General features: G+C 35.2%; 1 protein-coding gene across 1 annotated transcript in view; it reads right to left on the minus strand.

The window, feature by feature from the left end:
- The window catches only part of BCKDHB (branched chain keto acid dehydrogenase E1 subunit beta), a 134297-nt gene that overhangs the window by 5020 nt on the left and 105068 nt on the right, over nt 1–24209 (minus strand). The window contains exon 10 of the mRNA XM_074819701.1: nt 372–524. Within this exon, the coding sequence (XP_074675802.1) occupies nt 384–524 (141 nt within the window). The 3' untranslated portion in view covers nt 372–383. The remainder of the gene's footprint in view (nt 1–371; nt 525–24209) is intronic.

The following is a 24209-nucleotide window of genomic DNA, read 5'->3' on the forward strand; positions in this document are numbered from 1 at the left end:
ACAGGCCACCCTGAAGAGTGAAAAATTATAAAATTTAACACTACGATTTGCCTATTAAATAATTGTAAGTCTTCTAATATAAGTGAAAATAAAATCTGTGCATTAGTATTCCTTTCACCTTTCACTTTACATTCTTTTCTCAGGATACAAGACATTTAATTTTCAGATTAAGCAAGCTGATTAATTTTAAACACTGACTTCAATGGCACTACTTGAAAATATTCAGATGCCTTTAAGACTGAAGGTCCAAAGCCATAAAAGGCAATTCTTGTTATAAATAAATAACAGAGTAGTATTTTAGCCCCAAACCTTGCAATTACTTTGTCAGAATCTTTACAGGCAAACTGTCAGTTCAAGACATTATTTCTCACCTGTACTACTGCTTAGTAGTTAATCATTTTTCGAAGGGCATCATAGCATTTCCATTTGTCTGGGATGTAGAAAGGCTCAAAGATGTGAGGGAAAGGAGTGTCATAGCCACATACTCTTGAAATTGGAGCTTCTAAATTCAAAAAGCATTCCTCCTATTAACAGAAATACAAAATAAATGTTAGTGAGGCCATTATTTTCAGGAGTCTTGCATCACAAATTGAGGTCAAATGAACTTTGCCAGACTGACAGTCCTGGAAACTCAAACCTTCTATTTATATCACAGCATAAGTAGTCCAGACTAGAACAGTGCTTCCTTTTGCCCAAAGGTCCATATTAAAATAACAACTTGTATTAATGTTATTTTCATTTTCTACATGTGTGCTGCATTAAATCATAGGCAGGTTATATTTAGTACATCTGCTATACATCCAGACAAGTGCTGCCAAGAAACAAATATTTTAGGAACAAAGAAGTGAGAGTTTCTTTCCTGTGACACTTTAAACACATAGAAAAATTAGATAATCTGAGTGTGTATTATTTGTTGGATACATGAACATCATAGTCAAACTTCTCTGAAACCTTAGATTATTAAGACTCTGTCTGAGAAACATTAAGCAGTTATGGAAATTATGCATTTGAGCTCAAGTGGATTTGCATACCTCCAACCCTTGAGTCAAATCCATGCTCTACACAAAACCCCACAACTTGTGTTCTATTTGGAGATCAGATTTGGCAATGACTGTGAGAGTTTCATTACTCGATCTAGTAGGGCACAAGATACTACAAATACAACATATTAATCAGAAAGTAACCTGTGGAAATATGTGCAATGTTGCCATCGTTAATAATCAAACAAATAGTGGGGTTTCAATCTTCCTACTCTCAAGTACCAGAGCGATGGCATGAACCATGAAAATCTGCAAGAAGTAGATTTGCCAGATCTCACTGACATCGATGTTATCAGCTCCCTTTCTCCCTGTATCTTTAGCGTATGCATTTGCTTTCCAGAAGAGACAAATGACAAAACACGTCTCCTCCTGGCCTCTCCTTTATGGACTGAAGCAACTGAGACATCCTGGCCAACTCTCCCTGTACTTGGCTCAGTAAAATGGAAGGTGAAGGATCATCTACCAGTCCTTTTCCACCAGGCCTACAAGGAAAATGAAGATCTATGCTTTTCTGCAGCAAAGTGCTAAGTATTTTCTCAGACTGATGAACTGTTTTGAATGCACATTGCCTTGCAGTCTGTGGCAGCCTAACTCTAACTTACTGTGCTTTCTATACATCACGATATTTGGCAGCATAGAAGGTACTCATAATACACTAAGATTATAACCTTTTGCTCCAGCTACCACTTTGGTGCACTGTGAAGTGGCATATTTCTGCAAGATAGATGGAAGCAAAAAGTTCAAGAGGTTATGTGATTGCATAGTGTCATTACATTTAATAGTGAACTAATTCACCTTGAAAACTTCAGTCTGAATAGGTCTAAGGTAAAAATATATGCAAACAATATGGAGATTTTTTTTGAGCTCCATTTTCAGGCACTCCTTTGCCTTTCTTTGTAAAGTGAAAGATTCATATTAGTAGAAAATTCTGGGAAGTACAGTGTATTAAATCTTTTACCTGTCCATGAGGTAGATCATAATGTCCTACCCAAACCTGCTGGCAAGGATATTTTTGATACTAATCAGTCCTTGGTTCCCATGTTGTGACTGCCCAATAAGACAAAGCAATAGCTTTTCGACCATCACAAAATTGACTGTCCAGACCACCTGTGAAATTGCATTACACCAAAACAGACAAGTATATTCTAGACCCACAGCCTTCCAGTCCTGCATGGCTCTTTCAGAATACACAACACAGGTCCACTATCTAGGGAGACACCTTTCATCTACATCACAACGAGCGCTGTGGTAAGAGCTCATCGCAAACAAAGCTTGGAGAGAAAGTTCATTAGTTTCACTGAAAATATTTACTGCAATATCCCCCATACACTGGGCAACTGTGCACATTCAGCAGCCCAAGCAGCAGACAGAGAAATGTTAGCTGCGACTGGCAGGCGGCGGTGCTATACTCTGCCTGAATGAGCCCTCAGCTTGGCTGTAAATATAAATCTCAGCTGGCAAACCCAAGCCACATAGAATAGTTGCAAGCATGCATATTTATTAATGTTATCACTATTATATTTAATTCAGAATAAAAATTAAGTCATAAGACTTTCCAAAACTCCACTTAATTTTTTTTCCCCCAGGGAGAACCCAAAACAGCTGTCACAAACACCCCTTCTGTGGTTTTGAGACTCACCAATTGCTTTCAGTTTGAGCATACCCCTATTGCTTTGAAACTTGTACAGCTTCCAGAGATTCCCTTGCCTCAGTGAGGAATTCAAAGTGAGAAGCTGGGATGAGCAGTGTTGTGTTCTCAGATACCATCCAAGAATGACAACCCAATAAAGGTGGAAAAACTCTGAAGTCTGAGCCACTCTCTGGGTGTATGTATATAAATGTAACTCTCTTACTATTACTTTCCTGGATATAAGGGGGTGTGTTTGCAGATTTTTAACTAAGTTATCACACTGCATGAGTAAAATACTTCAGAGGCAGAAAAAACAGACCCAAGCCACCAGTCAAATCCATGAGGGAAACTCTCTACTTACACATTAGCTGACTGAAGTCAACAGTTTCACAAATATTCACACCCATGGCTCTGATTGTAGTAGTGTCACGCACAGAATTCTACACTGTAATAGTTTATCATCAAAAAAGTGATTTTCCTAGCAAACTGATAAAATTTGTACAACAATATACTGAATAAACTGCTTACAGTTTTTGAGCTTGAAAAGCACTTAAGTGATCAGCCCATCAAATAGCCTATCTTACACGGATTCTTGTTCACACCTGCTGTTAAAAGTTAGACTACAGGAGAAACAAGAATCCACCTCATCCCGAATATGATACTGCCACATCTGCAGTACATATTACTGTGCCAGATTTTTTTGCACCTGTGCAGCCACATTGTAGAGAAACATGACTGAGAATATTACATACATAACATCCAGCTCTTTTTGAGACTAATTAGCAGATATGCATTGACAAGCCTATCAGAACAAGTCGACCGCAGTATTTAAGAGAGTGATAGAAGATCAAGATTTTAAATTAAGTAGATTTAGTCCATACTACTTGGGCATATAAGGGCTGGTACTGGCCCAAAGCATTCTTGCACACAAGGGGAATGCAAGCTTGCAGCCTTCAGTAAGTCCCTGCATATTTCAGAGACTGTTTAAACAATCTGACATCTTTCAGGAAAGACCTTAGAAAAAACCTTAAAAATTAAATGGCTTTGGAAGTAAAGACATGTCATTTCTGATTCAGTGTAAAATCTTTAAATTCAGTTTCAAAAATCAGTATGAAAGTCATACTTATTGAGCAGACTATCCACTATTTCCAAAATTCAGCTGAAGTAAAAAATTACTGTTTTGTTAGAAAAAAAATAAGGGAACAGATATAGTTATTAGTCTAATATATCCAAATTGTCTTAATTTTTAAAAATTCAGACAAAACATTAAATCATTGTTCTTCCTGCTTCCTAACTGCAGAGGTCAAATTCTGGCCTCAGTTATTCAATATGACTTTTGATTTTTACTTTTGTTTGCCTGAATGTCACTCAAAGCTTCCTGGAAAATACATTATTATATTCTATAAAGGCATTTTACTTGGTCACATTATTCCATCTCAACATCTGATGTTTAATACACATTTAGGAAGACTTTTCAAAACAACATAAGAGCACAGGTCCCACTAAAAATCTGTTCTTGAAATTCATAGCAATCAGCCAAATGTATCAGAAACACTGCTTCAAAACAATCTTATGCCTTGATTTTTAGAATAGATGCTAAAACCAAGGACTTGCTAGATGTTGCATGATCATATTTGAAATGCATCTTCTAGTACTGTGTACACTCCATTTCCCTAAATTATATTCTAATATGCTAACATGGAAAACTTTACCCATGTTTATTTTAGCTTTATTTAAGTGTATATTTTACGCTTATCAGAGATTCAGGTATTCATTATTAAATCAGGGTTCTGAGTGTAAAACTCTTAAAAACATGTACAACTGAGAACTGCAGGCTTTTTTAGAGATACACAATTGTACAAAAAGGGTAAAATAGAAAACAAATCCATTATTGGGCATGACTGAAAGAAAACATTACTCATCCTTCTGCAACGTATAGAAAAATAAAGCAATCTGGTCTGCAGTTTAGGGGAAGTGCTTTTAGGTATTTGGCCAATAACAAAATAGTTAAAGAGTCTATTGCTCCAGACCTTCCTTCCTCTGAAGGGAATCTCTGTCATTCTATATTCATAGCAAACAAACCTCCATATGTAAACACTTTGGTAAGCACCAGTAAATGAGACTATTTAATGTGGTCAGCAATACAGACAATTCTGAACTGATACTTAACTATCCTATTTTGGTCTTATTCTCCTTATTTTCATATCTTTTGGATCTATTTCATTTTTCTCCTCTGACTGACATGCATTAAAATCAGTAAGGAAATATTTTTTTATTTTTGAATTCCATTACTCTGTAGAATACTCACTGAGGTGAGAAAACTTTCCTTTAAAAATCAATTATTTCTGCAACATTTTATGTCCCGCGATCCCTCCCATGCTATTCTTATTTTGCAACAGTACAGGCACTCAAAAAAATTAAGAACTATGAGAATATCACATGACTACATAGTTGCTATATGAGAACACTGATTTTACAACTCCTTTTTTCAGTACACGAATTCATTTTCTCTGGATGACAAAGTCAATTTTAAAGACTAATATGAATAGGCAGAGTTTGATAGAAATGTTAGTATTTCTTTTGGTATTATAGCTATTACAATAAAAAGAAGACTAAACATAAGGTTAAGGTCCATTACACAAGGCAAACTGTAGGAACATTTTTCATGCAAGACTACTTCTTCTTCTGCTGACAGTAACTACAAAATTTAGAACCAGAAACTCAGTGACTAGTTGCAAAGGTTTAATTCAATTGTGGTTTCTGTCAATTAGAACTCTGAATCTTTTCATCTCATTTATAGATTATAAAATTTTAAAAAACACATAGAACTTTTCAGAGAGAAAACACATCACATGAGAGTTTCACTTTCTGTTCTGGTATTCTGATTTGTTTATGCAGTTGTCATAAATTAAAATGTGGGGCTCAAACAGTTAAGAAAACTTATTCCACATTACTTTGTAAATGTCTGTTACATTTATATTATCTATTATCTCCCCATATGGATTTTCAACTGCAAATTACCTACTATTGTAAGAATGAGATGAATCCTACTATAGGTTAATAATGAGCATGATGATCTCATGTACAATAAAGACTGTTTTTTAAGTCAAAGCTTAGATAAAGAAGCTTTCCAAAGAGGTAGTCAATCAAAACCTATTTTATACAAGGAGGATTTCATGCAATAAAGCTGACACTAAACACAGATTAAAGGTATTTTTCTTTGGTTTCTGCTTTTAAAAAATGTCTAATTTGAACAGTTTACTTTCAATAACAGAAAAGTCAAGTATCTGCATTTTCATGTCTCACAATTGTAGTACAGTACTTCCCTTGACAGCTGCAAGCACCAAATGCTACAGATTTTAAACATATTTTGCTTTGAAAATATATATGTTATATTCTTATGAAGTCACTTCTATGAGCTACATAAGTACTATACACCCATGAGATATTTTCAAGTTGAGATATGTATCTATCTATAACTTTTTTTAGAGGGAACATTTTTTTCCAACAGCTTAGCCATTTTTGTCTTAAAACACTTTTATAAATCTCTTCCTGATAGTTACAATAGTGATACAATTTTTCCTCAGAGAAATCTGCAGTGATATGTTGCAAACATTTAACTTCTATCAAAGAGTTTCCTCCTTTTTGAGATCACTTTAAAACAATCCTTTTATAATTTAGCACGGCTTGCAGTGATTCATTTTTTTGGTTACCAGTTCTTTGCAGTTACATAATTAATGTCTTGTCAAATACAGAGAAATAGTTCACTGCTAAAATGATTTATCTTATGATTGCCAAGCAGATAATACTTTTACTTGCAAAATATATCAGCAATTAAAAAATAAAGAAACGCTGAGGGGGGAAAAAAGTCTGTTCTGTGTAATTCATTGGCTTGTTACCGTTAAAAAGCATTTAATGGTAAATATTGTCTTTATAGAGCTGAATCACAAAGAACAGTATTTATAGATTAAGTCAAATTTACTATATAAAAGATAAAGTACTGTAACATAAAATTAACTAAATTATTTCCAAATAATTCATATCCCTCAAATCCATCATGCTAAAATAAGAATTTACTTCAGCTACTTTTAATCACAAGCATTGAATCTATCAGCAGTGAATATATTTCTGACCACAGCACTTTTAGAATCCAGTTATATACAACATAATGCACCATTTTAAGAGTAACACTTAATGCAGGTTTAATACTTTAATACTTAAACTTTTTTCAGTTATCTGAGATGTTGCATTACGATACTTAAAAAAAAGTTTTATATATGAATTCTCTGTACTAATATCTTTACTAGAAAAGAAAGGGAGTGCAGGTGTGCTTTAAATGTTATTCTCATCAAAAGAAACACACAGGATTGGGTGGGGAGGAGTGTGACAGTTAATATAAATCCCTTCTGTATGACACACAGACACTTTTAGAAAACATATTTCTACTATATACCATATACCTAAAAGGTTTCCCAATAAATGTTCAAGGGATTTGAACAAAAATATTTAAATTGCAAGCACTGTAAAATGAAAATAATACCTGGAGTAACCCAGATTTGTAAGAATACAAATATTCCTATGTACTAAGTAAATTATTTTTGAAACCGCTTTCTTCAGGCAGGACAGAACTCCTGGTGCTATGGCCATAACTGCAATCCTATAAAATGATGTTAGGTCACTATAGCAACTATGGGGTGGCTACGCAGCAGCAGCAGCCTTGCAAGCCCATGCTGTTAATATGGGCTCTTTTTCTGCTATGTGGAAGTAAAGAATCCACAAGTGGATTGAAAAATTAAATGAACACTTTCTGAAAAATCAGCATCCCATATGTTATTTTTCTGTAATCCTGGATACCGTGTTGACTTTCATTGCAGATATGTATTTGCATGCTTTGCTCCTGGCACATTATTAGCTGATGAAAATAATGACACTGAAAGGATGTTTTAATTCAAGTCACTGAAAAACATTTATGTTGCATATTTTTCCAGACCACTTGCAACTTCTTTATAATAAAAAAGTACCTATTTACTCTGTTAAGCTCATTACTTCCATTTCACAGAAAGGAATGTGAATAATTAGACAAGTAAAATGAATTAAGATAATGTTGTCTTTGTTGTCACTTGTATCTCTGGAAGTTGTAAACACCCTGAAAGATGATTTGACCAGAAATTCAGGATGGACTCCTCACGATGAACTGGATTTAGTTTTTAAAATCCACATGCATAATTTTTATAGAGTCATACCTTTCGTACTTCGCTTACACTGCAATGAACTGCTTACAGGCAGAATAACATTACTGCTTATGAAATACGGTGAATTTAAAAGGTTCTGCAACTTACAAGAGGGAGAACTGAAACTAACTTCTCCAGCTTCACTATTTTGTGGCTGACAGGAGACACCAAGTGACATGTTTATATCTATGTCATTTTACAGAGGGTCTCATCACTATGCATTTACATAACATAACCCTGTTATACATTGAAGACTTTTATATGAACTCAAGAATATTTTATTTCTTACTTATTTTACAACTCTTTTGAGCTTCACTAGTTGCATTGCTTAATTCAACATCTATCTTAGCAATGGTTGCCTGATGCAGTTAAGTTTCATTCATACACGTTTGAAGATTGCCTTCAAATTTAATTTCAGCTAACTGCACAAATGAACAGAACAATCTTTAATAACCCAGTGCAAGACTGGTATTGTTTGTTAAATTCTCTTTATAAAGCTTACAACAACACAACCACTCCAACAAACATTCACAGCAACAGCATTAACTTGAAGCTGTTGGGATTAGAGCCTTGGTCTGTGGCTTAGTTGTTTTGGTGGTAGAACTGCACAAAAGAATCAGCACTGCATAACCAAGGTCTTTATAAAACAAAAAAAACCTCACTACAGATTATGTTATTCTATAGGATATTCCAATTTTTTGGTGCGCTTTCTTTAAGTGGCAATTATGAACATTTGCACCGGGACCCACATATTTTCTAAAAGCATGCTCTAAGCCCCACAGATAGTTAGAAGGCCCATGAGTATCTGAAGATACTTACTTTATTTAGATACTTGGCATTACTAACTCATCTGTTCAGTCAATGACCTTGCCAACTGTTACACATACATTAACTCAGGTGAATATTCCAAGTAAAATCAATGGAGCTAAACTGTCTACGTAAGTTACTCATATGTGAAAATGTTTGCAGACCACAAGTCATTTTTCCACATGAATAAGAATAAACATTTGTTAAGTTTTTAAAGTGGGGATTATTCTGATTGCACCCTACACCTTCTAATCACAAAGCTAGAAATATCCTACCAATATAGTAAGATTGTATACTTTTAGAGCACCACTTATCACCTACCATTCTAATTACTTATTTAATTATTTTGCAAAAACATCTCCTGGTTAAGATCAGCATGCCAGAAGTGACTGGAGGGATTTGTTGCTAAGAGTTTTAATAGTCAGTGAGTGGTATTTTTATTTTTACAGCTGTTTAGGCAGCTGAGAGATTCTTGCAAAGACAGCCTTGTCAATCTATGTATCTGGCACAGTAAAATCCTCATAGAAGTACTTCACTCAACACACACTAATGAAATTCAAAGGAAATGAAATTTCAATTGCTGTTATTAAGCAACTTAAAACAGCATATTTCCCATTTTATACCAAAGCATTTGCATTTTAGGACAGCACAGTCAGAACGATGCTGTCACTCTGACTGACTGTCACCAAACACTTCACCAGTGCAAACCCGCAGCTTGGCCAGGCAGAGGCAAGTACAAAGGAAATACCTTGTCCACCCATTAAAAGGTTGGAGCTTACCTAGTATACTTCCATAGTGTTTTTTAACATTGTCATCTTTGTAAATGGACTTGGAGCAGGGGAGGAAATGTTAAACTACTTGAAACAGATGTATAAGAAATTTTATAGTGTATTCTTTAAACCAAGCTGCTGTTTCACTTATATATTTAATTTATAGGAAGCTGCTTGATGATTGAAAACCAGAGGTAAAAGAATTCTAGTGCAAAGCTTCAACTCATATATTAAATATCCTCTCATATAATGGCAAAAGTAACTGGTAAGTATAGAGGGGTAATCTTTATTTTACAGAAAAGATGTAAAAAATTGTATGGAGAGAAATGCAATGAGGTTTTGCAGAAAGTATAAAAGTTTATGCAAAAAAAACCCTCAGAAAAACTGAATGAACCATACTGGAGACTGAGGTTTTGGGTCCAGGCTGACTTGAAAAGCATGAAAGAAATATTTTATCATACAAATTTCAAATATTTATACCAAGTTATGCCCAACTATCTTACAATATTTGGCTCTTCTTCCTTCCTAGAGATGCATTTTTTCAATACTTTTGATAATTTTTCACCACATTGTCTAAATTGTCTTCACACAAACAAGCTACATTGCTACTCCGCTGTAAAGAAAAATTGCCAACAAAACAAAAAACCCAAAAAACCCAAAAAAAACAAAATCAAAAATAACCCAAAACCTCTAAGAAAATAGAAAAATAATGCTTTGATAATTTTTCAAGCTATAAAAAGTTAAAGAGAACTCTGTTACAAAAGACCAAGAGATGTGCTGCAAATGAAAGTAATTTTAAAATGTTTAATAAAACTATCTAAACAGTTAGTATTACATCTCTTAATTTAAAAAATGGTCAAAAAATGAAATTTTAGTTTACCTTTATCCCAGAATTAACAATTCAAAATTATTGACCTGATTTTGAAGCATCAATGAACTGCATGCATAAAAACAAATGCACGGGACCTGTGAAATATCTGGCAACATTTAAGAACAGAAATACAGATAACAATTAATTATTTTTATACAACAGAGAAACATAATGGTAGACGTTAACTGTAAAGTTTTCATTGGATTAAGCCCAAGTATTTAACTTGGTCTATGTTTTAGAACTGAGTGTTTAAATAATTTAATACTTAAAAGTGATTATGTGAACTTTACTTTTACACTAAATCAATTATGAAATTTTAATTTTCACTCCACTAATGAACTTTCTGCTTTACAGCCAAAACTATAAATCTTTTATGTAACCTAATCTATCTCTTCCACCATTATCAAATGCAAAGTACAGCAAATTTCTTAATGAAGAAATAGTGTAAAAAGTAAAATACCTACACAGCTGCCTTAGCTACCATGAAGCACCTCGCATAATTTTCTTCTTTTCATTTGCACACTAGCACTTAAAGTACAGTTGCCATGAATGAAATGTAAAAATAAACTATTGGTAATATTGCAAAAAGGAAATTGTAACCCAGTTCAAGCTGAGATTTTTTTCCCCCTAAATGACGGCTAAACAGTAAAAAATCAAAACATTTTCCCAACATTAGGAAGTTCTTTCATGGTTTATTCAATAAATAAATTTTTTCCTGAGATTAATCTATCAACACAAGCTGCATTCTACAGGAGTGGGGATCACTAACAAATGACATTCAATACCACAAATATAAACCAGAACTACAGTACAAATGGAGAGAATTATACTATTTACAAGGTCTGATTCTGTGAAGCAAATTAGTAAACAGCAATCCTCATCTCCCTCTCCTGAAAAAAAAAAAAAAATCCACAGCTATTATATTAAAGCAGGATTGTTGAAGAACTAAAAGTCTCTATGTTCGCTGATTTTTTCAATATTTAACATATTTTTTGAAGCACATCGGGCGTGTTGTTTTGCCCTGTATTCAGTACTGTAATTATACAGTAGCATAAAATCTAGCCACTTGCAGTCACAGAGACTGCAATATATGATATACAAGGGGAAACATAAAGAGAGGAACTAAAAAGCAGAATTCTCTGGAAGTCTGAGCTTTTATTTAGGTCCGTTTCCTTTGCTGGTGGCCAAACCCATTGTTGTTCAAATCAGATTTCCCGTCACATAAAGTCATTACTGATGGCAGAAGTCAGGAATTAGGTGCACTGACACTGATGTGCTCTTACAGCTGTGCAACCACAAAACCAAAACACATTTTTAAACAACAGTTATTCAGTCAGGGAAATTCCTGTGCTCACCAGCCCATGCATCTGATTTCCTCTCAATAAATGAGACCATCAGGCCATATTCAGCTAAAGTTTTTGGTTTTGAAACTTCTGAGAAAGTGTAAGGACACAAGACTGACAAGGTCTCAGAACTGAAGTCCAACCTCTGCCATCACAGAAGGCCACAGTTTCTACCATAAACTGATCATATTTGACTGTATCATACTGTACTGTGGTGATACTGCAGTTACTGGGGTTTTTTTATTCCTGCTGCTTCTGTATGACAGGTGATCTTTACACCATTTTTCTAATTTAATATATTGTTTTTTCCCAGCATTGCTTTAGTAAAATAGGCCCTTTTCTGCTGGTTACCTTTGCTCATTTCCCCAGTAAATTTATAAATAGGACTTGCATTCCTGTAGCCTTCATTTTGACAGCGGGAAGAAGGCAGGCACTTTTAAGCTATTTTCATACAACTGGCTCTCCACATCTCCCGATCACCCTAGCAGCTCCTCAGTCACATCGTCTGGTTTCAATGCTTTTTTCTTAAAACTAGTTGACCACACTTATATACAATATTCCACATGAGACCTTATGCTATCTTCTACAACAAAATAAGTACTTACTATTTCTACTGTAAGGGCCTCTCCAAACACACTTGTCTTTTTATTCAACTGTATGATGTTGGTGGCACACAGCTGAGCAGAAGGTAACTGATACACTAGCTCTTCCTCTTTGCCCAATTTATAATCTATAAATTTATGTTTAAAAAAAATTATTATGTAACCTTGTACTTTCCCAATTAGACTGTACTCTGTTTCTGCTTCTGACACCCTCAACATCATCCAGGTTCATTATAGGATTCTAATTTTTACTGTATTAAAAATAGACCGACTTTATAACTCACAAATTTTATTTTTTGTAATGAAGAAACTAAAGAGAGCATTAAGATCTAACCAAGTCTTAAGAAATGCTACTAGTAGCCTCTTACAACTTGGTAACATTTCTGAGAGCCCAACATACTACAGTCACCTCATCATATACCTTTTCGTTCTTGTACTACCAAGATTTTGTAATGTCAGGATCTAATCTGTCAGGTTAATCTGGCACAACCTACACTTGCTATATAAAGCCCAACAAATTCTGTAACAAATTAAGTTTCAGAAAACATCAACCTGACAAAAATCTTTATCGGAATACAGTAACTGAAGAAAATGAGTACCTTATGCTTTTAGGAGGGAATTCAGAGCTATGAAGATGGAAAACCAGTGTTGAGGAAAACCCAGCTGATACAGAAGTTATGGGGCTTTACTCACTGTATTCGGTGAACTACATTAGTTCTGGATTTTTCACGCATCCACCAGTAGAAATACAGTCAAACAATTCTGCTAACAAGTATAAGAAAGCATCCTGCAGACACTGCAGGCATGGGTTTCTATCACTGAAGATCCAGCTTTAAGTGTTTGACATTGTACTTTGGCTTGATCAAGACAAGAAACATGCTCTCAAATGTCTTCTTTTGTGGTTGGTTAAAAAAAAAAAAAAAAGCCACAGAAATAAAGCTCACATGTAACACATTATTTTCATGGTTTGTATCTGCTACGAATTCAGGGATACTCCAGAAATTATGGGTTTTGTTGGCTGCATAGTTTCCTATCCATCATAAAATCAATATTATTTTGAATGCTCTACAAAAATAGAGGTTTAAGCAGCTTTCTCTGAACAGTGTATAATTTTTCAAGATATTTCTACTTATTTTAGTGGTCACTACAAATTATATAGAGAAAGAAAAGCTTAGTTTTTAGCGGTTAATAAACAACTTCAGCCTAGAAGACCCTCTGACCAAACAAAGTAATGGCTGTGGCTTACTGTAGCATGGTGACCAAAGCATGCTGAAATTCAAGTTGCTGTTTCGCACACAATGGTTTCCAACAGCCAAACATCTTTTGAAGGGTTTCTTACTTCTTTGATATAACTTTTCTAAATTATTACTGTTTGCATCTTAAAACAGCTGTTTTCAACTTTTCTTTCTGATTTTCCTTGCCAAAAATGAGAATATGAAATATGTATCTGAATTTCTTAGCTCTAACCAGTGTTTATATACTCTTCTCTCTGCTGTTACATGTCATGTTAAGTGTGTCAGCTTTCCTGAGAACAGAAACCAAGCTATTAAGACAGGCTTTCTTTCCTTTACTCTGGTATGTTCCTTCAGGATGGGTCATTTCAGAGGGTGTGTGTGGCTTTAATTAAGTAAACTGCAGAATATTACTATGGTAATTGACAACTAATAAATCTGAACAATAGGAGAATAAAGCTATAAGCTGTTTAAAACTTTAAAAGTAAATACTTTGGGGAGTGAATTGATTTAACTGAAAAACCTCAAAATATTTCATACTAAAGCCAAAAGCAAATCAAAACTTTTAATACTATTCTTAAAAAAAATACATAAAAGCTATGGTGGTTTAGAATACAGTTTGCAAGACAACTGCAATCTACCTTGCAGACAGACTGCTAACACTGCAAAACAGCTGAGCAGCTTTAAGGTGAGTTATCTCAATTACCATATATCTGCATTGACAGACTAGAGGCCAGACGTTCAATGCTATTTATGTTCTTGTAAGGGAGACAGTTATTTTAGGAGACATTCAACAGGATCTTTAATTCTCAGTCACTGCTAAAAAGTTTCAAATCTTTCCGTAAGGAGATTTACTCTAAAATGAAATGTGTCATCCTTTGAAGATGTTTACTCTTACCGACTAGGAAGGAGGCCTGGAGTGAATGGATTAGAGATTTAATTTTTAGATTAATCCTACCTAAATTATTATGAAGAAAAATTCAAATCCATGACACCTCATTGCAGTGGTTGCCTTTACACAGTTAGTTGCAGAGATGAGACAAATGCTCCCATTTAAACAGAATTATTGTGGAAGCTATTTAATACCAAACTGGACCAATACAAAATCTGTAGTACCTAGTGAGAGTGTCCATCATTAACAGTAAAAGATACAATGTTACTTTAAAAATCCATCCATATTTCCTTCTCTTTTCAGTCCTTATCAAATGCCAAAGGTGCTAAAATCTTTATGGACATAAAATACAGGGCAACATGTGTTGTCAGTACACAGATGATGAAAGGTCTTCACATCTTCCAAGTTTCTTGACTATCTGCTGGAATTCAAAGTTGGTATAATATCCAGCTTTGAAGGTGAATGAAGACTGCAGGTAAACAAACACATTATAAAGGAAAACAAAATGCCATTCATTAGGTAACTTGATAACTTCTAAAGTTGCCCCATACATTCATTTCAGCGTGTTTTAGGTTCACCCAGTGGCTTCTCAAATGAGGCTACTAATGGAAATTACCATTTCCTAAGAAGAGAATCCAGTTAGACAGTATGTCTTAAACTTCTATGAGTAACAAATGTATGCAAATATATAAACTGATCAGGAAAGATGTCTAACAGAATACACTGATCCACACTCATAACACTGCACTTCTAAACCTGTATATAATGTTACATATACTATTTAGAAATAGATGTTTCCCTCCAGTAGCTCAGTACTCCATATGAAGTTCAGATCTTCCTACTCAAAGCTAAATCAGAAAACTTCTATCATTAAAGGATAGTAAAATATTCTTTATAACTTTTGCAAAGATAGTAATATCCACATTTACTCACTTAATCCTGTCACGCTTATTTATATGAGAAAGCCTTTTCTTAGCATTCTGAATATAGGCAGTGATTAAGTACATGAGGATTTTGCCTCAAAGGAAATTAGATTTCTCAATTTTGGTTTAACCAAGCAGGATTCCTCTGCAGGGAAATTGTTAAAATGGTCTTGGAAATGCAACATTGATGATGCAATTTCAGTTTTGAATAACACTGGATTGCTTCTTCTGTATTACTTATCAGGTTCCTTGCTCATCTGAAGCATTTTAAATACATTCTGAAGATAAACTGCTTATCTGAAGCATTCTGAATAAATGGGAACAATTTGCTGACTCAACACACAGTACTATATAGTGTTAAAACCAATATTTCAGAGACATTTTCTCTAATTTCACTTCTGCCCTTTGGGACTGAATACAGCATAACTTCATCAATACATTTATTAGCATAGAATCACATTAATTCCATCAACATCAAGATATATTGCAGTTGAGTCAGACATATGCGTATACTGTGGACTTCATGTTGGCACCTACAGTATACACAAAAGTATTCAATGTTAGCTCTTTATACTCATTATTTCTTATTCTCAGCCAAATAGCATTCCTAAATGCAAGGCTCAGCATACGATCACAACAGAACAGAGGAAGAAATTAGGTCATAACAAGATGTAGCAGCTGCACAGGACGTACCGAGGCACATTTATCAGGATTAATGATGACACTGCAGTCTTGCATCCCTATGCTAGTAAAAGGAGTATCCTTCTGCAACATACCCTTTGCAAAGACTTTGGTTTATTTTTAACTTGCATTGGTAGTAACATATAGACTTTGTGACTTATATTACTGAATGCTTTATTTGTCAATCTGTTGCAGGGAGAAAATCCATGATCAGTATAGTTTTGTAGACAACAATTATGTTTTGTTGTGTAAGAGATACTTCTCTCATTACAAAAAAATAAACATAATTCATGGTTTTCTTAGCCTACCTAAAGACTTAAATGTAGTACCAGCAAGTTTTTTACGTAAAGTTAGAAATGCTCATAACTCCAAGGTATGACAGAGATGAATGGCACCACGTGCCCAGGGATTGTGGCCACTAGCACTGAAGTCCAGCAACTGTGAGCACCAGGACAGCATGAGAAAGCCTGATTTTTGGCCTGAGGGTCCCAGGCCAGCAGAGATCTTCCTGCTGGGGAGAAGAATTGAGAACAATTGATGTGTGAGATATTTGAGTAGGGGAAGAGCTCAAATCTCCTTCATTGTTATACAAAACTCAGTACCCAGATCTGCTATGGGTGGTTGTTTACTCTGGCCATTCCCTTACAGATTTTCCTTTCGTCCCTGCAGTGGAAGCACAGTGAGTCAGAGAAACAGCGTGAGTAAGGGACCTCCTGAAAGTTAACCTCATCCTCATACTTCCACAGTGAGTTTAAAACCAGCATTATAATGGTAGATACTGTAAAATTAAACACATTTAAGCTACACTCAGTTTTACTATCAGAGTGCTCCAAAGAAGCTTTCTTCAACCTGTAAGGTGACAAGCCTATTAATTTCTGATCCAGAAACACAAGCCTCAGGTACAAACAGAACAAACCAGACAGAGAGGAAAACCAGAGGTCCTGAATTCTGGAAACCCAGGTTCAAAAAGGTCTCAGGGACCTTAGGGAAATATTACACAGATTCTCCATCTCCAAGAGCATCAGCATGTGTGAGATGCCTGCATGTTGCCTGTGTTACAGGTTCTGTAGCGACTGAAAGCTCTGCTTCTCCGTGTTCAAAGAACCGTTGCCATTTTAGCAGCACTCTCCTTGTCCCACATCTGATCCTGCTCAAAACCCACAATGACCCCGAATCTGACAGGGAGTTGTGCTCTGGGTAAGGCCAGTGAATGGTGCTGCATTAACACCAGAAAGTAGCTCGCAGACAGCTTTGTTCAAGGTTGTTTGGTGGTGGTCAGGCCAGCAAGAATATGAAGCTTGAAACCTAATCCCCAGGTAGGGTAGCTGCAGCTATTCTGCAACAAACAAAAAATAAACAAACCGTGTTCACTACAGAAAGAATAATTTCAATTTCTGTTCAATACAGAAAGAAAAATACTGAAGTACTCGCATGAATACAGAACCGCCCTAATAACTAGCTACAGAGACGGGTAAAATTGGAAAAAGCAACATTCTCCTTGTGGCACCACAAGAGTCGCAGTGCCACCAGCAAAGAAGGGAGCACACGCATGGCACTTCTGCCCCGAGGCCAGGGTGCTCTCCTCAGGGATGGCAGCTCCTGAACTCCTGTTCCTCCTCATACATACATTTCACCCAGCAGCTGCAAACACTAATCAGAGAAACAGTCCAGGGAAGAAACTCAATCAATCAAGAACATCAGGTTTGTCAGAAATTCCACCTGCTAAGATAGACAAACCACATGGTAAAACTGCAAAAAAATTTGACACTGGCATTTTCTGACAGAACAATATTTTGTCAAAAAATCCACAGCCAGTCCTAAAATAACTTTTTTTCCTAAAAAAAACTTTTTTTGCTAAAGGATGAAAGCATTGCATGTAATTAGCGTCCTGCCTGATTGAAATAATAGGTTTGCAGGGACTAAATACTAGCAGTCCCAAATCAGTGGAACTGGATGGTCATTCCTCCTCCGGGTCCTCAGCGATTTTCATCTGTCGTCTTCTTTCCCTACCATTATTGCCTTGGATCTAGCCAAGACTTACAGACACATTCAAATATAAGAGTCTGCACATCTTTTACAGTTCATCTTAAAATACTGAAAAAATACTGAAACTATGTTAGGCAAAGAGACAGATATATTTCTACTCAAGTATTTCATAAATGAAATGAGATGCTTGTTTCTCTTGAATAACACCAGTCAATGCTAGCCACCCAAGGGGCCTTCCAGGATTTAATTACCGAAACTTGGGCTTGCAGATAACTTCTCTTCTGTGACAACGCTGAATAGTATAAGTTTGACTGTATTCAGAGCAGCAGCCAATCTTAAAATACTTTAGGATTCATCCATCTCAGCCGTCCAACAAAAGCATGGAGCTTTCACATTATAATGCAGGATTTAAGGAGTTGGTTTTTCTGCTGGGTTTTTTTTTTTTTCCCCTTAAGTTTTTGTAGGAACACCACGTGAGTTGTCTTTGGACTCATAAACCCAAAAGCTGTTTCTTGTATGCTTTTTGGATTTCACTGTTACCAGTATTTCTGCCTCCCTGACAGAACATCTTAAGTCTGAGGTTTCATGATTCAAGGCAATTATATTATAAAAATTGAATGTTAAAACAATTCATTTACACATATGTTTATATTGCTCCAAAGATTTTATACACTGAGATCAGATTATAAAGCACATGGAACTAGACTTGTGTTTCAGCTTCAGCTAACAGACGATTCACATTTGGTAAATTGTTTCAAAATAAGATGACTGCACTTCATTTTACAGTTTGTGTATTTTTATAATTATAGTATACCCTAATGTATTTTTTGCACTGAATTAATTACATTATTTGGCAAAAGTACAAATATAGCCTCATGAAGTTTTCATTGTATTATTCTAAAGTGTTCTTGACTGTAAAACCTACAAACAGCTGTAGAAAGAAAAATTTTTACTTTAAAAATTTAAAAAATTAAGAAATAGAAAAAATTAAGCATACAGAGTTCCAGATACAATATCATAATTAATATAATAATCTTTACATATGGAAACCTTAGGTTTCAGGTTTGTACTATCAGTGGGTTTTTTAAATCAAAAATTATTGATTTTTTCTGAACAGTTAATACTATGTTCAACATTTTTCTGATCTTTAGAATTAAATTTAATAATCTGTTAAAAAGTGATAAATGATAAACAGATCAATTTAGTATAGAAAGTATATATTTAAAATTACAGTCCTCTATTTAAATTCTGTATTTATGTTCCATAATCTACCGTAAAATCTCATGCTATGAAATCGGCATGAGAATAGATTTTAAAGCTCTAGTGCTACTACAAACCAGAGCACATGGAAGCAATTAACTCAAATTGCAATCATCTTATGCCGTGTTTATAGAAAATAAAGCTTTAAAAATACTTATTTGAAATGGTGATATTTTGCAAATATGCTTGTTGTATACATAACAAGAATTAGAGGTAATTTATTATCTTTTAGTGTCAAGCTATGCAAAGAAATACACCATCTGAGGTAATAACAAAACCACACATTCTCTCTAGAATATATTTTGTAATTGTTATGAATATTTATATAGAAAGACACGCTAAATTCTTTCATTTTTACTTTCACTAATTATCATTCTGAATTCTTTCTACTATGTAAACAAAAGGGCTGGCTCAAAACCATCAAAGAAAGGTTAATGTTGCATAGAGAGTAACAGCTCCAGTCCTGTGAGCTGTGAAATGCTTTCCATGTATACTTGAAACTCTCATACCTCAGTGAGAGATGACAGCAGTAAACAACACAAAGGGTTATGTATTAATTTTTTGTGAAAGAAACAGTACAAAACATGTTAATGCACTAAACTTCTTATTTTTACTTATTTTACTGATTAAACATGTTACAGTCCACTAAACTGTGGATTTAAAGCAAGAAGCGTTTCATTTGTAAAACAACTCTCCAGTTTGGTTTTTGTGTCCTCGGGCAGGACTCCAGTTCAACTCCATGGGTATATCGGCCATACAGGAAGACAGGCATTCATGCTGTTAAATATTCATATTTCTCTGGTATCTGATCAAAAACTGTAAAAGCTAAGGCAACTGATTTTGCTTTATACTTACTGTAATTCAACTGATTCGAATACAGCAACCAGTCTGCTTCATCTGCTGGTCTGGAAGTAAGCCCATGAGAAAAGCAGTAGTAGCGTGTTCCATTCATCACAAGTTTGCTTCAGTAAAATTAATTTTGTGTGCCCTTTTCCACATTTATTTTTGAGTTCAAGTGGCAAACACCTTCTACAAATTCTCTAGGCAAGCAACTTCCCGACCCAAACCTTCCCCCTTGCTCAGGGCACATTTCAAGAACAAAGTGCACCGCCGTGGTGACTGGCAAAGCTCCCCAGTATGGGGGCATCTCCCACCTCTCCAAGGGGACAGACCCCTCCTCTCCACCAAGCGGGCAGGGGTGGCACAGCAACCACCCTCCAACCTTCAGTGGTACAATTCAGTCCCTGAAGTAGCTAAACAAGTACTGCACCCCCAGTTTGGCAGGTTTAAGACACCCAAAAGCAGTTTTTGCTGCTCAGAGGCCACTGAATAAATTTGTGTTACTGCATTACCCAGAGGTAAATGGCAGCAACCGCAGCTGAGTATTACCTGAAAGAATTTCAAAATGTAATTTGGACAGTAAAATACTTAATTTAAAACTGTTTCACCCACAAAATTCTGAAATCAATCCATTAGAGCGGGCAGTTTCTAACCTCAGTTAGCTATTTTAGAGTCAGCATCTGGTTTAAGCTAGTTGTCTGAAAGCTCTTCACAATTTGAGGGAGAAGCCAGGCCCCCCCTCCAGGGGCAAGGCAGTCCCCAGGAGCAAAGCGTGACCAAGACTCTGCAACTGCAAATGGAGATTATGGCAGAAAACTTCCAAGCCCCTTGGTAATCTGGCCCAGTCAATTGTCCAGTCAAGCAAAAATTACATCAAAAAATTAAGTCCCATTTTTATAAAAAAATTATCAAAACCAGATTTGTTATTCAAGCCATAAAAAACATACAGAACTACATACAGAGTGTACACAACTACCATGAGCCCTGGTCATCCCGATGGTTGCTTACATAGTGAGGTGCTATCTATTTTTCATACAGTGCAATAAATCAATACATGCTGATAGATGTCACCATAGAGCATGTCTTAAATCAAGAGAGACACTGAGGAATAGCTAAAAACTATCCAGCCAAAGAACTGCAAAGAACCACTGTGAAAAACTCCCACATGCCAAAAAGCGCTACAGCATAAAAGGAAAGTATAAAAATACTGTTGTGGTATTGAAATGTTCAACAGTTTATACCACTGTAACACATTTGACTATCAGCATGCTTATGTGCATGGCAGTGTCTTTAACTAATTTGGTTTATACCGAAGGTCAAATTTTTTCTCACTTCTCTAGTGTCAGACATCGGCTCCAGCAATTCACTATTTTATGGCATCGCTCAGTGCTTAGATGAAATAAGTGAGTCTATCTTGGATTAACAGCTCTGGCCTCACTCAGTTTAAAACATAAAAACGCACGTTTTCCAGCTGAAAAACCTAGTTTTCAACTCTCTTGCTATAAATATTTAGCACTCCTGAGCTGAGAAGAAATTTCCTCTCCTTAATATTCAAGGGTGAAGACTTGCAGGAGAAACATGAGTAATGGGTCGCTCACCATTTCCCAGCTACGGAATCGAAACCATCAGCGGTTCTAACCAGCTCAAACGTTTTGCTCTGCTAAGTCTGCAACAGCTTTTCCAGCAAAGTGAGTAGTTAAAGACTATAGCACATGATCAAATCAAAGCACCAATGGCATTTGCAGAGCAAATTATTGCACATATCTTGATTTTCAAAAGATCAGATACAAAAGATCAAACTTAAGTCTGTTGAATACTGTTCATTTATAAAAACAGACACATACGTAGCAATCTGGATCTTATGAACCTGAGCAAAAAATTAAGAACAGCCTTCACAGTTTTAATCAAGTATGTTTTATTCTCAATCTTATTTGCCAGAAATTGTTTCTCAATGAAGAAAAAAAAAATTGAAAGTCCAGGAAAGCATCAGCATAATTAAACAATTATAAGCATATGAAAAACTCTTCATAACAAAACATTTCTGAAGATGCCTGACTGACATGAAAGAATACCTCTTAACAATAGAATATATTTTCCTGATGCAGTCCTCTTCCATTTTTAAATACAATCTGTGGATATTTTTACATACGTAATCCTCTCAGTCTACACAATAACCAAAGCCAGTAAGCCAAGGACAGAACCAGTTTTATATCATAGTTTCAATCATACTTATTTATTTTGTTGTGCTTCACATGCTTGTCCTCCAGAATTAATTTCATCTGTCCTTTTCACGACCATCATCTTGACTCTGTGCCCCCTTCTTTCCTCCTTATGAATTAGGAACTTTCCAACACTCCTGAGTTCCCCTGAACTCAATTCTCCTTTTGGACTCCATTCTCAACTCCAATATTATTCCTTCCAGTAATATTACTAGAGAATTAGAATTAATCACTTTGCACAGAAATTCAGATTTCTAAGTCACTGTTTCAGGATATCTGAAAACTCAGGCATCCAGCAAATGTACCAGACTGATCAAGCTCATGTTGTTAAGGTATTTCTTGCTAATATTACAAGCAGTAGCTGCTTACTTTCATTTGGTAAAGTGTCATTTTGTCTATAGCATTACACTAAAGCAGACAGTTTTTTGACAGACCTATTTCAACTTCTTGTATTATAAGTTTTGAGGTAATTATTTAATTCATTCTCAAAAACTTTTAATCCCCACATTTCTCAGCTGCATTGCGTAAAACACTACTGCTTATTCTTCATTAATGATTTCAAAACTGTCATTCATCAAGCAAGTAATATTTGAAAGGGTACACTATCCCTTCTGTGAGAATAATTTAAGGTTGGGATTTGAAAATTTAGTTTGATTCTGCTTACAAACTTCCCACTGAGTATTTGCTATTACAGGGTAAGGGGCTGGTTTTGCAGTCATCTTCAGAAAAGAAGTTTATCTTTAGCCTTTAATTCCTCCTTTTCACAGACACCGTTGCAAAGCACTCCTACAAGCCAGTGAACTGTAAGCATATAAAACTAAGACTTCTAGGTACTTAGGAAACTATATCTTGCTAGATCATGCAGGATGTAACTTTGTCAAAGAGACTATGGTAGATTAAGGAGAATTTTGATTGGGTTTTGGCCCCATAAATAGATATTCACGCACTAATCACACATGAGATCATTTTCCCCTCACTGAGATTTATAATTATTTTATAGCAATCTAGAGGTACATATATATATACTCAAAGGTAAATATATATATATTCAAAGGTAAATATATTTAAAGTGTAGCTGCTCCTTCTGCTTCATTTGCATTTCATCAATAGGTTTCTCATGTTACAGCTCACGTCATACTATTAGATATTGCCCTCAGTGCAAAATTCTTAATCACCTCTACATTTTAAAGCTAATCTCCTCCACACCTGGCCTTCAGTTAAACTCAGTTCTAAATGCATTCTTTACCTTATTAAAAATATTGAGACTATCCTAAGTATACAACTGGCCTTTGAAATAGTCCTCCTTTATTTGGCAACGAATGTCTACTGTGGAGATAAATTGCTTGACTCTAAATCAACAAACCTGAGTGTCTCCAAGTGCTAACTACAAATATTTTGCTATTACCATGTCTCCTTTCAACAATAAAACTGAGCAAAATACTTCTGAAAACAATGTGCTGTCTTTGAAATGTTTATGAATTGTCTGAATAGATGACGTTAGCACTTCTTACTCAAAATTAGAGATTCTCAGCATATAATTCTTAGCAGAATTTTTAAATCGCCTTTTGTGAATGATGTGGTTTGTTCTGTGCTACTTCAGCTGTCTGTTATTTCTTTCCTCTAAATGTGGAACTTCTCCCTAACTTCAGCTTAAGTCAGGCATCTTAACTAACCTAGCATCCAAGTTCTTTAGATAAGAAATACAAGACACAGCAGATATTATACAACTCTGTGCATGTCAATCTATTTTAGAAAAGGGTCAGCTATACTCTGTAAAAGTCTGTTTCATCTGCTATAAAAAATTAGATGAGATAAATCTGACCTTAATTGATTAAAACAAAGTAATTTGTATTAAGAAACTGACTATCTACAATACAACTTT

The sequence above is a fragment of the Strix aluco genome, chromosome 3 (genome assembly GCF_031877795.1).
Source record: "Strix aluco isolate bStrAlu1 chromosome 3, bStrAlu1.hap1, whole genome shotgun sequence".
NCBI classification, from domain to species: Eukaryota; Metazoa; Chordata; class Aves; order Strigiformes; family Strigidae; genus Strix; species Strix aluco.